The 13,248-nt window shown below is 43.1% G+C and overlaps 1 protein-coding gene across 2 annotated transcripts in view; it reads left to right on the top strand.

The window, feature by feature from the left end:
- Positions 1-4,990: 4,990 nt before the first annotated feature.
- FZD5 (frizzled class receptor 5) overlaps positions 4,991-13,248 on the top strand; it is a 41,978-nt gene continuing 33,720 nt past the window's right edge. The window contains exons 1-2 of one of the 2 annotated variants that reach the window (XM_034431786.3): positions 4,991-7,623; positions 9,905-12,680. In XM_034431786.3, the coding sequence (XP_034287677.2) occupies positions 5,870-7,591 (1,722 nt within the window). In that variant the 5' untranslated portion in view covers positions 4,991-5,869 and the 3' untranslated portion in view covers positions 7,592-7,623; positions 9,905-12,680. Of the gene's footprint in view, positions 7,624-9,904; positions 12,681-13,248 lie in introns of those variants that run through there. The other variant, XM_034431777.3, reaches the window with a different exon arrangement.

Below are 13,248 nucleotides of genomic sequence, written 5' to 3'. Positions count from 1 at the left end.
ACACTCGGGAAGACTACACTGGATATATTTATTTATATCGGTGCTTCTTGTATTAACTGTATTAATATATTGTGAAGACTAGAGAATGTGTTGTGTTTGTTTTTTTCTTGTACAGTGTTCATCCTTATATTCTTGGGTAGCATTTTGTAGTTAATGGTTTGTGCACTCACAGTCCCAAGATAATGTGCAAAGTGTTGAATTCTTAAGGCATATCCACAGACCAGCTAAGATGAGTAAGGAGGATAAAACTGATTTTCAAACCACAACTGCACAAAGTGAGAGTTCTTGTTCCCATCTCTTTGTTATCTTGCTTAAAGAAACACTGCTTTTTAGAAATAAACAAATAGTAAAATGCCCTCTATTGTGACACACTGGCTTAATAAAAATAATCCTTTGATATGGGTTTCCTTTTTTTCTTATGGCCAAGGGAGCTTTTAAGATACCTGAAAGTTCAAAAATCCTGAACTTAGACTAGAAGAACAGTTTCTTGCCACCCTGAGATCAAGTGTTCATCCCCTCACATTACTATGTAAAACAACTTTTAAAATGCAGATTTGCTATAAATCTTCTCCACCAACATAAAAAGTTTATTTTAACAGCCTGCCCAATGAACAGGTTTTGAGTACCCAGAAGCTTGTACATTATTTTATGACTTTAAATTCGCCCAATAAAGAGACTGCCTTAATATGAACATAGGAACAATTTTTGTTCAATAGCTTAGGTCTGGTAAAGGCACTTGCCAAGAAGGGATTCTCCCCCCCCCCCCACACATTTTTTTCACTGAGATGTTTATGGGGAAAAAAAACAGGTTTAGTGTTTGAGGCAAAGCATGTAGTAAGCAGCCAATCCTTGCTTTGACTTTTCAGAAGAATGTGGGCCCTTAACCTTTGTCTCTAAGAACAAAAGAGCTTGCAGGATATATCAAAATTTCTGACCTTCCCTCTTCTGTCTCTGGTCACTTTATCTTTTGAGGAGGAACGTACAACCTACAATTCCTTGAAAATATTGGGTGCAGCCCCTCCAGACTTTGCCATCAAGCTTATTACTGTGAAAAGGAAAACAAGATTAAGTACCTGGAGCATAATTACATTAGCCATCAGTCAAAGGAGTCATTTAACTTTAAATCTCATGAACCTGCTTGCCTTTGAAAATCATCCAGTTTACAAATATTATATTGAGTTGGGTTTTTCAGTGTTAATACTATTTTTTTCCAAATGCCCAAGTCATTAAATCTGGGGAGCTTCAGGTCAGGATAGCTGTAGACTTTTCCTAGCTTCTTCCATCTGTAAAAGTGGAATGCCTGCATCCATCTTCTGCCAGGTCCTTGGGCTGCAATGTGGGAGGCAGAAAACAAGGCCCAGAGCAGAGAAGCCTGCCTTGAGCTGGTGGATGGGGAGGCAGTAAAAGAAGGGACACTAGCCCATTTTATGAACTGATTTTTGTACAATGAGCCAAAATGTCTTGAGCTAATTAAATATAAAGCAAATTAGAGTCCTTACCAAAAACAGGCTCAAGAGCTACCTTCGCCAAAGCAGGCCACAAGAGATCTCTTTATAGCAAAGAAATCTACAGCAATGTTTCCCTTGTGGCTTATAGACCAGCTTCCAAAGATGGTTATGAAAAGCAAAGTAATGTAAACTTAAGTTTCTCTGGCTGCTTACCAACCAGGGGCAAATTAGGATGGGCATTTCCTTCTGTTTTGGAGTCATAAGATTTGCTACAGAATCCAGAAATCTGCTCAGCTTTTGTCATGTTCCTTTTTTTAATCTGGGTATGTTGTGTGGTAGTTTCCTTTGGGGTGGGAAAATGAGATGATTCCATTATCATCAGTGAAAGTACTTTGCAAAATCTAACAACTTGGAAATCCGAAATACCATGGATGGAAAGAGTAGATTTGAAAAAGTCAGCATCAGTTTTTTTTGTTTTTTGGGGGGGTGGGGGGGGTTGTGCCATCAAGGCATTGGCAATCAGAGGAGAATTTTCTTGAAAAAACGTTGAACTGGCCTCTATGCTCATACTCTCCAGGTATATTAACTATAATTCCCATCATCCCCAGCCAGCATGCATGGTGAGCACTGTAGCACAATATACTTGGAAAGTACCAGCTTGAAGAAGTCTGCCTAACAACCAACATAGTTTGTGGAATTAATCCAACAGGTGAAGTGCTTATATTAAAATTTCAATATTGCTGGTGAAGGAAGGAAGGTAGTCCGGACTAAGTATTGTCTTAATAGCAGAGTTGATAGAGGTTACATTAGAGCCCATTATATTATAATGTATACAAATGTATTATAATTTTTTTTTATAACGAGTAAAATCCCTTAAGCAAAGAAATACAATCACCATGACCCAATCCCACATTTGGTCCTTCTGACTATGAATTATTTGAGTAATAGAAGGCATCAGGTAAGGGACAGGTGCTTACTGCTTAAGTGGCCATTTTCAAAACTGGAAAATTGGTTACACATAATTTTACAAATGTAATTACATGAGGTGTGTATTATGCTATTTTAAAAAGCAAAATCCTGGCCATGCCATACTGGTTGCATCTCTGGTTGCCTCCGGATGAATGACCCATTTCAGGAGAGGTTTGGGGTTTTGCACTTCTACCCCAAAGGTTCTGTGGCAGCTAAGCCATATCCCTGGCACTTTTTACTGAAGTTACTGGATGCTTCAGTGCCAGTAGTGGTGCAGAATGTTTACTCTTTTCTACTATCCCAACACTAACGTTCATTGCTGCAGGGCAAAGGACTTTTAAGCCCGAGTCAATAAATAACTTTATATGAAGAGTGAGAAGAATCAGAAACTCAGTAAGTCATCCACAATGTGTGTACAATTCAAGATAGAGCAATCTATACTGCAGCTCTGAATTCTGTTAATTATATGCCTTAAGGAAAGATAGTTCAATGCTGTTAGAATATTGTCTGTAACTTTTATCAAATTTGTATACCACCCATCTCTCTCAGAGTGACTCTGTTTACCATCTTGCCTCAAAAGCTTGCATACTTTTAATTCACTAATAAAGGAGAAATCCCACTATGGTGCAGCTGTGCCTATTGTACCTTACCTTTATAAATCTCTGGTTCCTCAAGGAAAGTGCTAGAGTTCAGCTAGCAAGCTGCAGAAAAAGTTCAATAAAAAAAAACTGACAATGAAAAAACACATACATAATGGTAAACTAGATTTGCATAGATGGTTTCAGGAAATCAAAAGAACGAGTTGAGATTCACAAAGGGCATAAAGAACAGAATGAGCTTCAGGTACATGCAAAATAAAATCTGAGAACTGCAATAGCAGCTCAATGGGTAACAACAATGGGTAACATAACAAAGAGAAGGCAGACCTCAGTTCCTATTTTGGGTCAATTGTCTTTGAGAAGTAGGTATGTGTTCCACTGAGCATTTGGGAAACTTGAACTGAAGGAGCCCATGATCATGAATCCAGATTTTTTTGCACAGATATACACTACTGGTTCTCTTGAACTCAGCACCCTGATCAGGAATGGGCAGGATGACCATTTTAATCAGTGCTGTTTTTAAATAACTTGTAGGGGGAAACTGGCAGTCTACTAGATTATCCCAACCGCCCATGGCCCACTTTGTTGCATTTATGACATAAGTAAAGAAAAGTAGTGAAATGATAAGAGAGCCAGTTTGGTGTGGTTAAGGCATCAGGCTAGAAACCAAGAGCCCAAGTTCTAATCCCACCTTAGAAACAAAATCAAGCAGTTTTGTCAAGAGTCAACAAAGATACTAAAAACACACAGAAAACCCTAAAATTATGTGTACACACACATATGTACACACATGCACACCTAGGCACATTCATGCATGCACACCTGTTCCCATGGCAGCCTCCCAACTTGGCATGCAGCGCACCAGCTATGCTAACCTACAATTCTCACTGGATATCAACTCATTTAGGAGACACTGGATGGAAATTTGGAAGTGAGCAAATAATCCCTACAACAGCACTATTACCAACTGGCCTGGTTTGCTCTCTGGATGTTCACAATTTTGACTATTTCAATTAATCTCAGATTTATTCCACTGTTTCCAGCATATGGACAAAGCCAATTGTACACTGGAAATGAGATGTATAAACATTCTTTAAATCAACCAGTGTCTATAAAAGGTGCACATATTTAGCAGATCTTCTGAAATTATAGGCAAACTTTAAAAAAGGGAAGAGAGAAAAAGTATGGTTGCTTCTTCAGTTCCTTTTAATTCAGTGGACAGATGACCAATAGATTCAGGGCAACATAGAAAGGACTTGTTCATACTTCACGTCATTAATTGGGAGCATATGAGGCTGTAAGGAGTTTTAAGGGACTCTATAAGGGGGATGAGGTAAAGCCACACAGGGCAGTTCCCTGGATGGCTGGAAAACCTCCAGGCTCACCGAGAGGGAAACCATGCCGGCTGCCCAGGACCGCTTTCAGGGACGAAGCAGGACAATGAACTGCGTGTGGATTTCTTGAGAACATTGGCCGTTTGAAGGAACAGGGTGCTGTGCTAACAGATCCCGTGATATCGTTCAATTGGCTTCTTAATGGGGCCTCGAATTCACACATTACTCTTTAAAGTTAAAAATAAACTATAATATCCCAATCACAGTTTGGCTCAATTAACCTAACTGGCCGATCGGCATTTGCAAAAGAATCCGGCCTCCAGTCGCGGGAGGAAAGCTCAACTCGAGTCTCCCGCAGCTGAGAGACGGTATCTGCACGTGGAGCCTTCATTATGGCGATCAGCTGCAGACTTGCTTGCCATAAACGTGTTTAAGCGCAACCTCTCAAACCTCCAGTGGCTGCGAATTCCAAAAGTTCATTCTACCCCGCCGGCCTAGGAAGCCTTCGGCGAACCGTCTTCCCCGGGGCTCCCTAGGCTGCAACTTCCTCCCTCGGGGAAGGCGAGGGGGCGGCCCCGGGCTGATCTCCAGCTCAGGGGGCGTATCCGGGAGGCGGTCTCGCGGGCCGGGCATTAGAGCGCAGGTGGCTCCGGCTGGGAGCTGCAGTCGCCTGCGGTGGCGCTTCGCTGGTTCCGTGCGTTGAGGAGAACGGGAGGCGTTGATCGCGGCTTGGGCGCCCCCTTCTTCGCCAGTGGGGCGCCCCGAAAAATCTCAGGGACTCGCGGCTTCACGGAAGACGTCCCCGGACTCGAGAGGCGGCAGGAGCCCGTCGGGGGTTTAACTCGGGGTGCGACCGAAGCATGGGGAGCCCGCGCCTTCTCCGCGCCGCCGCTTCTGCGGCGTGGCCGGCCAGCCGGCTCCACGGCGCGCCACCCGGCGCGGGATCCCGCTGACCAATTTTCCTCTCGGGAACGCGAAAGGAGCCGGAGCAGGAGGACGCGCGCCGGCTGCCCTTCCTGCCCTCGGCCGGGCCCGAGACAAGCCTGCTCTCCGCCGCGCGGGATCTTTCAGAAAGGACTTTTGATATTCTGCCGAGGGCGAAGTTAAGGCGAAACTTTTCCCGCTGAGGTGTGGGATCCAGCCTTGCTCTCTGCGCTGAACTTCCAAGCGGAGAGCGAAGGAGCGGGGCCCTCCAGGCTGGCTTGTTATGGAGTTCGCCTGTTTTTTGTTTTGTCGGGTTTTATCCCCCGCACGCACCTGTCTTGCTGGAGCAGCGAGTCCTCCGCGGAATTGGCAGCAACCGCTCTTGCCATGGGAAGACTTGGGCTCCTTGGGAGGGAAAAGAAGGCCGGTCGGGAGGCCCTTGGACTTTCTCCAGGACCGCGCCACCTGTGAGCCCAGCGCCTCCCGCTTTGGAGTCAGCCGGAGGGGTTAAAGCGAAGGCAGCGGCCGTCCGGGAGGAGGCGAGGAGGGAGACTTGATCCGCGCCCTCGGCTTGGCGCGGCCCCTGCGCCTTGCCATGGCCGGGTTTCGCCCTGGCCTGAGAGACGCCTTGCTGAGCCTTCTGCTGTTCGTGCTGAAGGCTCCCGTTCCTACTCCGGCTGCATCCAAGGCCATCGTCTGCCAGGAGATCACCGTGCCCATGTGCAAAGGCATTGGCTACAACCTGACCTACATGCCGAACCAGTTCAACCACGATACCCAAGATGAAGCTGGCCTGGAAGTGCACCAGTTCTGGCCCCTGGTGGAGATTCAGTGCTCTCTGGATCTGAAATTTTTCCTGTGCAGCATGTACACTCCCATCTGCCTGCTGGACTACGCCAAGCCTCTGCCGCCCTGCCGGTCAGTGTGTGAGAGGGCCAAAGCTGGGTGCTCTCCTTTGATGAGGCAGTACGGCTTTGCCTGGCCGGAAAGGATGAACTGTGATAAGCTGCCCGTTCCAGGAGACACTGAGATGCTGTGCATGGATCACAACCAGACGGAAGCCACAACCTTGCCCCCGTTGTTTACCAAGCCCACCCGCTCTTCCAAAGGGATCCACAAAAATCTCACCCCTCTAACCAGTAGTGACTGCAAGAGAGTATGCGCCTGCAAAGAGCCCTTAGTCTTCATCTCCCAAGAAACTCACCCGCTCTACAACAAGATCGAGACTGGCCATGTGCGCAATTGCGCAATTCCTTGCTTCCAGCCGTATTTTACCCAAGATGAAAAAACTTTTGCTACCTTCTGGATTGGCTTGTGGTCCGTCCTTTGTTTCATCTCCACTTTCACCACAGTGGCCACCTTTCTGATCGACATGGAAAGGTTCAGGTACCCCGAGCGTCCCATCATCTTTTTATCAGCCTGTTATCTCTTTGTATCCATTGGCTACATCATCCGGCTGATTGTGGGCCATGCTAATGTGGCCTGCAACAAAGATTACAACCACATACACTATGAAACCACAGGACCTGCCCTCTGCACTGTGGTGTTCCTCCTGATCTATTTCTTTGGCATGGCAAGCTCCATCTGGTGGGTCATCTTGTCTCTTACTTGGTTTCTGGCAGCTGGGATGAAGTGGGGGAATGAAGCCATTGCTAGCTACTCCCAGTATTTTCACATGGCAGCCTGGCTTCTTCCAAGTGTAAAATCCATTACTGTTTTGGCCCTAAGCTCAGTCGATGGGGACCCAGTAGCTGGGATCTGCTATGTGGGTAATCAGAATGTGGACAAGCTGCGGGGTTTTGTCCTCGCTCCGTTGGTGGTGTACCTTTTCACTGGGACCATGTTTCTGCTGGCTGGTTTTGTATCCCTCTTCCGAATTCGGAATGTGATTAAACAAGGGGGCACAAAGACGGACAAGCTGGAGAAGCTGATGATTCGTATTGGGATCTTCACCGTTCTTTACACTGTCCCAGCTACCATTGTGGTGGCTTGCTACATCTACGAGCAGCACTACAGGGAGAAATGGGAGATGGCTCAGAATTGCTCTTGCCCGGGGGACAAGTCCAGACCGAAGCCTGACTATGCTGTTTTTATGCTCAAGTACTTCATGTGCCTGGTGGTGGGCATCACCTCTGGGGTCTGGATTTGGTCAGGCAAGACACTGGAGTCTTGGAAGCAGTTCACAGGTCGATGCTGCAGGGGAGGGAAGCCCGTGAGCGCCACCATGTACAGTGAGGCCAACGTAGCGCTGACAGGCCGGACTGGGCTTGCCACTTCTGCTTCCTACCACAAACAGGTTCCCCTGTCCCATGTGTGAAAAAGCATCTGGCTTGGTCAGTAGGGGGGCAGGTAAGCACTATTCATCCTAGGGCCCATCTGGGGCCTTTCTGGAGTTTTGTTCATTGTGGGCCTCCCAGGTTTGCCTCTGGTCTAAGAAAAGGGAGGGGAGGGAGAAGATCTGGCCAAAGATTGACTACAGAGTTGGTAGAAAGCCACTGTGCCCTTGTGCAAGGCATGTTTAGATTTAGGGTTAGGGTTAACTATATATGATAGGAATTGGGCAAATCCATCTCTGGACAAGAGTTTGCTTGTTGATAATGAAAAAAAAATCCATGGAGATTGCAAGACAGAGTACAGGATTTACAGAATGTGTAAATTGAGCAGATTACAAAGAAATCTAAAGCTTAAACAGTTCCTAAATTTCTGTTTGGCAACTATCCTTTTCAGCAAGCAAACAGTGCAGGCACGTACATGTTTACTCAGAAGTAAATCTTATAGCTTTCATGGAATTTAACCATAAGAGGGAGAACATAGGACTCCACAATATTTGACTCTTAGTAGGCACCTGCCAGTTTGATAAATGTTCCTAAAATCAGTCATTGTTCATCTACTACATTCTACCGGTAGTAATGTAGTTATATCTCTATTGAAGCTACCGATTCATATTAAAAACAAATAGAATCAGTTTGAAGGGGAAGGACTACTTTAAGGTGACCAGTTGTGACTGTAGGACTCCGCAGAATCCAGTTTCACATTTTAGTTAGGACTGGTGTTAAATCTACCCTCGTCCTTTTTTACACAGATCTTTGCCAGATAGTCACCTAAGACAGGGAAGTGAGTGTCTCTCCTGTGCCGCTGATTTCCAAATGATAATAGCAAACCTGCTTTCTTTTGGAGTTGATATAGAGCAATATATGCAGTGTAAAATCTTATGAATGAAAGCTTATTCACGCTTAACAGAAGCAACATCTGGCAGGAGAGATGCAGCTTGCTTGATGTTTTGCAGAGTGCAGTGGGAATTAGTGGTCTGTTAATTGGCAGCAGGGCAGCCTTAAGACAGGGCAGATATTTCCATTTGTTGTCTATCACAGATTGAATTGATGCGAAGTTCTTGGCTGTTCAAGTTAATGTTTGGCATTTGGCTCTCAGGCAGGGACAGAGGGCAGTTTTCCATCCCTTCCCGACTCCACTCATAGAAAGCAAGAATACTGGTTCCTCTGTGAAGATTGATCGCTTGGATCTCATCTTCCAGAGAGTGGTCATCATATCCTTAAGCGGTTTGTAAACCACCTGAAGTTGCCGTCTCTTACTAACGTAGCAGTAGCCATAATCAGTGGGGAGAAAAGTCCCATTTCCAAATGTTAGTGATTTAAATATACACTACAGGGGGTATATTGCATGTCCCTGGAAAGTAGATTGCAAGGGTTTACTTTCTTTTTAAAGGCCATTATTTCTAAGGATGGTTTATACCTTACATGCCTGTGATTTGACTTAACTCTTCACAAATTTCATTCTTTCCCTGCTCATTGAGGCTATGTTTTTAAGCAAGTTGACCACCGAGATAAATGTAATTGAATTCAGTGAGACTTACATCTGAGTAGACATATATATATTGCTAGAAATGCTTGACATGGACTGATTAATATTCCCAGTTCTTGAGAAAAAGATTAAAAACATCCCCTTAGAAATTCTTAGATTTCCAAGAATCTTAGATTCTCTTTCTAAACATTTCTAAATGTTTCTTTGGTGAAGTAGCTTTGCTTTATTATACTACTTTATTGCTTTATCACCTTGCACTTTAAAGTTTTCACCGAGACCTTCCAAGAAGCTCTGTTGTTTTCCCAAGAGTTTTTGTCCCAGTAAGCTAACATGGGTGGTGGCCTTCCATCTCTGAGGCCAGTGCACTTGTCTTGTGCGCAGAGGAGAGAAAGGTACCTATGGGCCTTACCAGGACCTCTCTTTCCTAAGGTCTAGGGAATGTCTCAGCAGCAGAATGTCTCTTTGCTGTCGGGCTTATATAGGGTGGGGGCTGCCAGGATGAAGAATCTGGCTTTTGTTTCCTAGGAAGACCTCACGTGCATTCTGGCCATAGTTACCGGAAAGCAAGTAGGCCACTTGAAAGGGTCACAATTGGTTCTTGGAGCAGATGGTTAGGGTACTGAGAGTCAGATGTTCCACACACACCTAAAGTAGAAGGAGCCTGAATGGAGGTTTGACCAGGAGGTTGCAGAAACTTGGCCACAGAAATTGGGGGCTGGATTGGAGTTAGCAATACTTTGCCTTATTCCTCCTGTTCTATAGAAGGTAAACTGGGGCAGAATATTGATTGTCTTTGTTCACGGTTCTACAGTTGGTCAGTTCTGCACATACTATATGAACTAATCCAGCTGGCTTTTCCAACTGCAAGCTGTAACTCTTCCCTTGAATCAACTGCCCAGAAGAGGAGACCTGCATTTTCTCAGTTTTGTGATACTATAAAGACCATGGAGCTTATTTGTGAACTTGAATCCACCTCATCAGATGCTCTCCCACAGATGCAGTTTAAGCTTGGTGGACTTTATGCTTACAACCAAGTATCCCTTTTCATTTGCATGATGAATTCTAAACCACAGAAGCTTATACAATCTTTTTATTTTGTTTTGTTTTTTCCTTTCTGCATCTTTATGGTTCTTATTTCATTAAATAATATAAAAGATCTTTAATATAACCCGAATAATCACTGATAAAATAATTACAAGGTTTTTGAGGATTACTTGAATGAAAGAACTGAAATCCTAAAGACTAACATAATTGGGGCCTAGGTGCTGCTTTCTGAGCTAGAAATGTTGCCAAATCAGGCAAGTGGCTGACTCTGAAGAAGCTTTTCCATAGGTAAATTAGGGACTTTTAAGTGCTTGCGGGATTTATATATCTTCTTTTGTTCCTGAGAAGATCCCAACCTGGATTAATTTGCAGCAGCCCTGTTAACTACATTGAACTTGCCTTCAGTCATCTTCTTTTGTCATACCCAAAAAAGGAAATATTAATCTAGTGCTACTTTTCAGTAATCACATTGTACATAAATCACCCTTTATTACTTCTCTGATAACAAATTAAGCCTGGATGATGAAGGTTAAGTAGAAGATCCTGCCTTGAAGGCAGAGAAGGAATATTGTTGGCTTCTTCCAGTGCATAGTTCTGACATTGTGGTGCCTACTCACCAGGGCACAGCAGAAAATGATGTATTAGGGCACATGGATTTGAATGCTTGGTATGGAATAGAAGACCAACACTGAAAACATGTAGAGATCACCTTTGATTTTAGCTTTATGATACAAGTCCTGGACCCATTACCTCTGTGTTTTATAAATTTTTATTCTGTATTCAATAGGTTGACTTTTCAAGAAAGATTCTGAAGGGCAGTGTCACTAATTAAATAACTTGGAGAGTTTCATCTTTAGACTTTCAATTTTGAACAGCAAAGCTTTGTTCACCTTGACAGATGATCTAAAACCTGGTAGCACTAAATATTTAAAGCACAAGTAGAATTGCATCAGACAATTAAGTGGATTAAAACACTAAATTCTACTGGTGATTTTACATTAGAAATGTTTTAAGCAACTCTACTGCATTATTTAGATTTATTTCTTACAAATGGGAATGTATAGTGGAGAAGATGCTTTCTTAAAACATGTACTTCAGATTCACTGCCCTTTCTTAAGAGATAGGAGGAGGTGTGTGGAACAGTATAAACTCATACTTAAAGAAAATCAGGATTTACTCTCGTAGCCAAAGTTATGACTTGAGTAATATTGCCTTGATTTAAAGTTAACAAAATTCATTTGTTCTATCCACTAGTTATTTAGTGTCTCAATCAAAATTCAGACATTTGGGAAATCTGGAATTTCAACTGAAATGACTTACCTATAGCTGTTCCATGTGTTATGTGGACACGCAGGACACTCAGCCTAGAACAGTTGACTTCAGTCTGAACTGTCTGGAAAGATCTGCATCAAAACTGCCCAAGATTCACCTTTGTTCCTCAGGAATGTTATGGCACTGCCCGGCCATGTGGACAAGGAATATTTAGTTGAGGGTTGCAAGCAAGTTAAATCTGGCTACATTATATATAATAAAAAGGGGTTGGCGAGTATTCCTAGCATCCATTTAGCACAACTTTTTTCCCCTCAGTTCACTCTAATATAAGAGGAGTTGGGGAAGATACCATCCATTCAAGTATAAAATTAACTATCTTGCCACACTTACTTGAATTAGATCAGATGTGCCTGAGTTATGAGTTATGCCTGGTAGGGGCAACTGCTCTATTGCATGTCTTGCCAAAAATCTGAAATAGCCCTCTTAGCCTGTCATGTGAATAGCAGAAACATTTTTTCCACAGGGCCCTGCTAGGCTGCTCACCAGGGACCACTTTACCATCACCATCCAAAGGTACCAGTTTATTTGCAGATACCCCAACCACTGCTTGCTGGTATCCCCACCCCAGTACATAGTTTTAATGGAAGAAAATGATTACCTGCTGATGTATTAACATCCACCATCTATTCTGAAGAAAAGCTAGAGGGATGAAGCAGCCTCAGAAATGTGCTTTTCTGTCTGCTGGGTATTTGGTGGTGCTCCATAAAAGACTGCAGTAAGCTTGTGACTGCATGAGCCTCCTCCTGTGGCAGACATTTTTGGAAAACAACATTTTCCCAGTATTCAGATAGGCATTTTGGCCCCCAAAGCTAAGGTTCTAGAAAACAGAGTGAATCCAGATGGGAACATTTGCCTGAAAATAACCAATCATAGATGTTTAATAATAGAACCATATAAGCACAGTTAGAGCAGTCCTGAGCTTTCTTCCAGTGATAAAGTAAGGCCACTCATGAGGATGACATGATCCATGGTGGTGTCCTGGATAACCTCAGACTGACAGGGAAAGGCTACAACAAAACTAACAGCATTTGAAGTCAACCTAAAGTTTTATTGCACCCTTTTCCACCAGGCAGTGAACTTGGGAACAACCATCTATACAATTTAATGGCTGAGGGGGGCTTTGGTGAATCAAAGTTACATGTTTGGTGTTTTAGGAACATTACTGCTTCCTGTAAGCAAGCTGAAAAGGCATGGCTTAAAAAAATAGAAAATTAACAAACCGTATGCAAAGCTTTATTTCAGTGTAGAAAACTGTCAAGTACATTATTAGTTTTGAAAATAAAAGTTCTTCTAAGCAAGGTGTTACAGGGTTTTTTAATTAAGATATTGTGTACTCTAATATAAGATCAAATTACATGTAGTATAATATGTAAATAGCTGTATAATTGTCTTCAAAGAAATATGTTTGTATATACAGAATCTCTAGTGTGAATATCAGATGTGGGTTGGGAGAAGATTGTACATTTTTGTCAAAACAATTTGAAAGCTGTAGATAACAGGATGAAAGTTTAGGGCATTAAATCATTGTATTTAAAGTTGGATTCATGCTTAAGTCATACTGCTTTTTCAATTGTGCCTTGTGGAAATGAAATTTTTACATACTACTTGCAGTATGATTATGAACATGCCAAAAGGTTAAACAGTGACATAAAAATATGTAAAAAGCTTTTTTAAAAAAGAAAAAGACTTCAGTCTGTCACTTAATAAACATTTAAACATGATGAACATATTTAGGAGATGATTGTTTAATATGGGACCACAAACTGATGTACTTTTAAA

Source organism: Pantherophis guttatus, chromosome 1 (assembly GCF_059756535.1).
Source record: "Pantherophis guttatus breed Tessera chromosome 1, ASM5975653v1, whole genome shotgun sequence".
NCBI classification, from domain to species: Eukaryota; Metazoa; Chordata; class Lepidosauria; order Squamata; family Colubridae; genus Pantherophis; species Pantherophis guttatus.
This window is presented reverse-complemented; position numbering and strand designations above follow the sequence as displayed.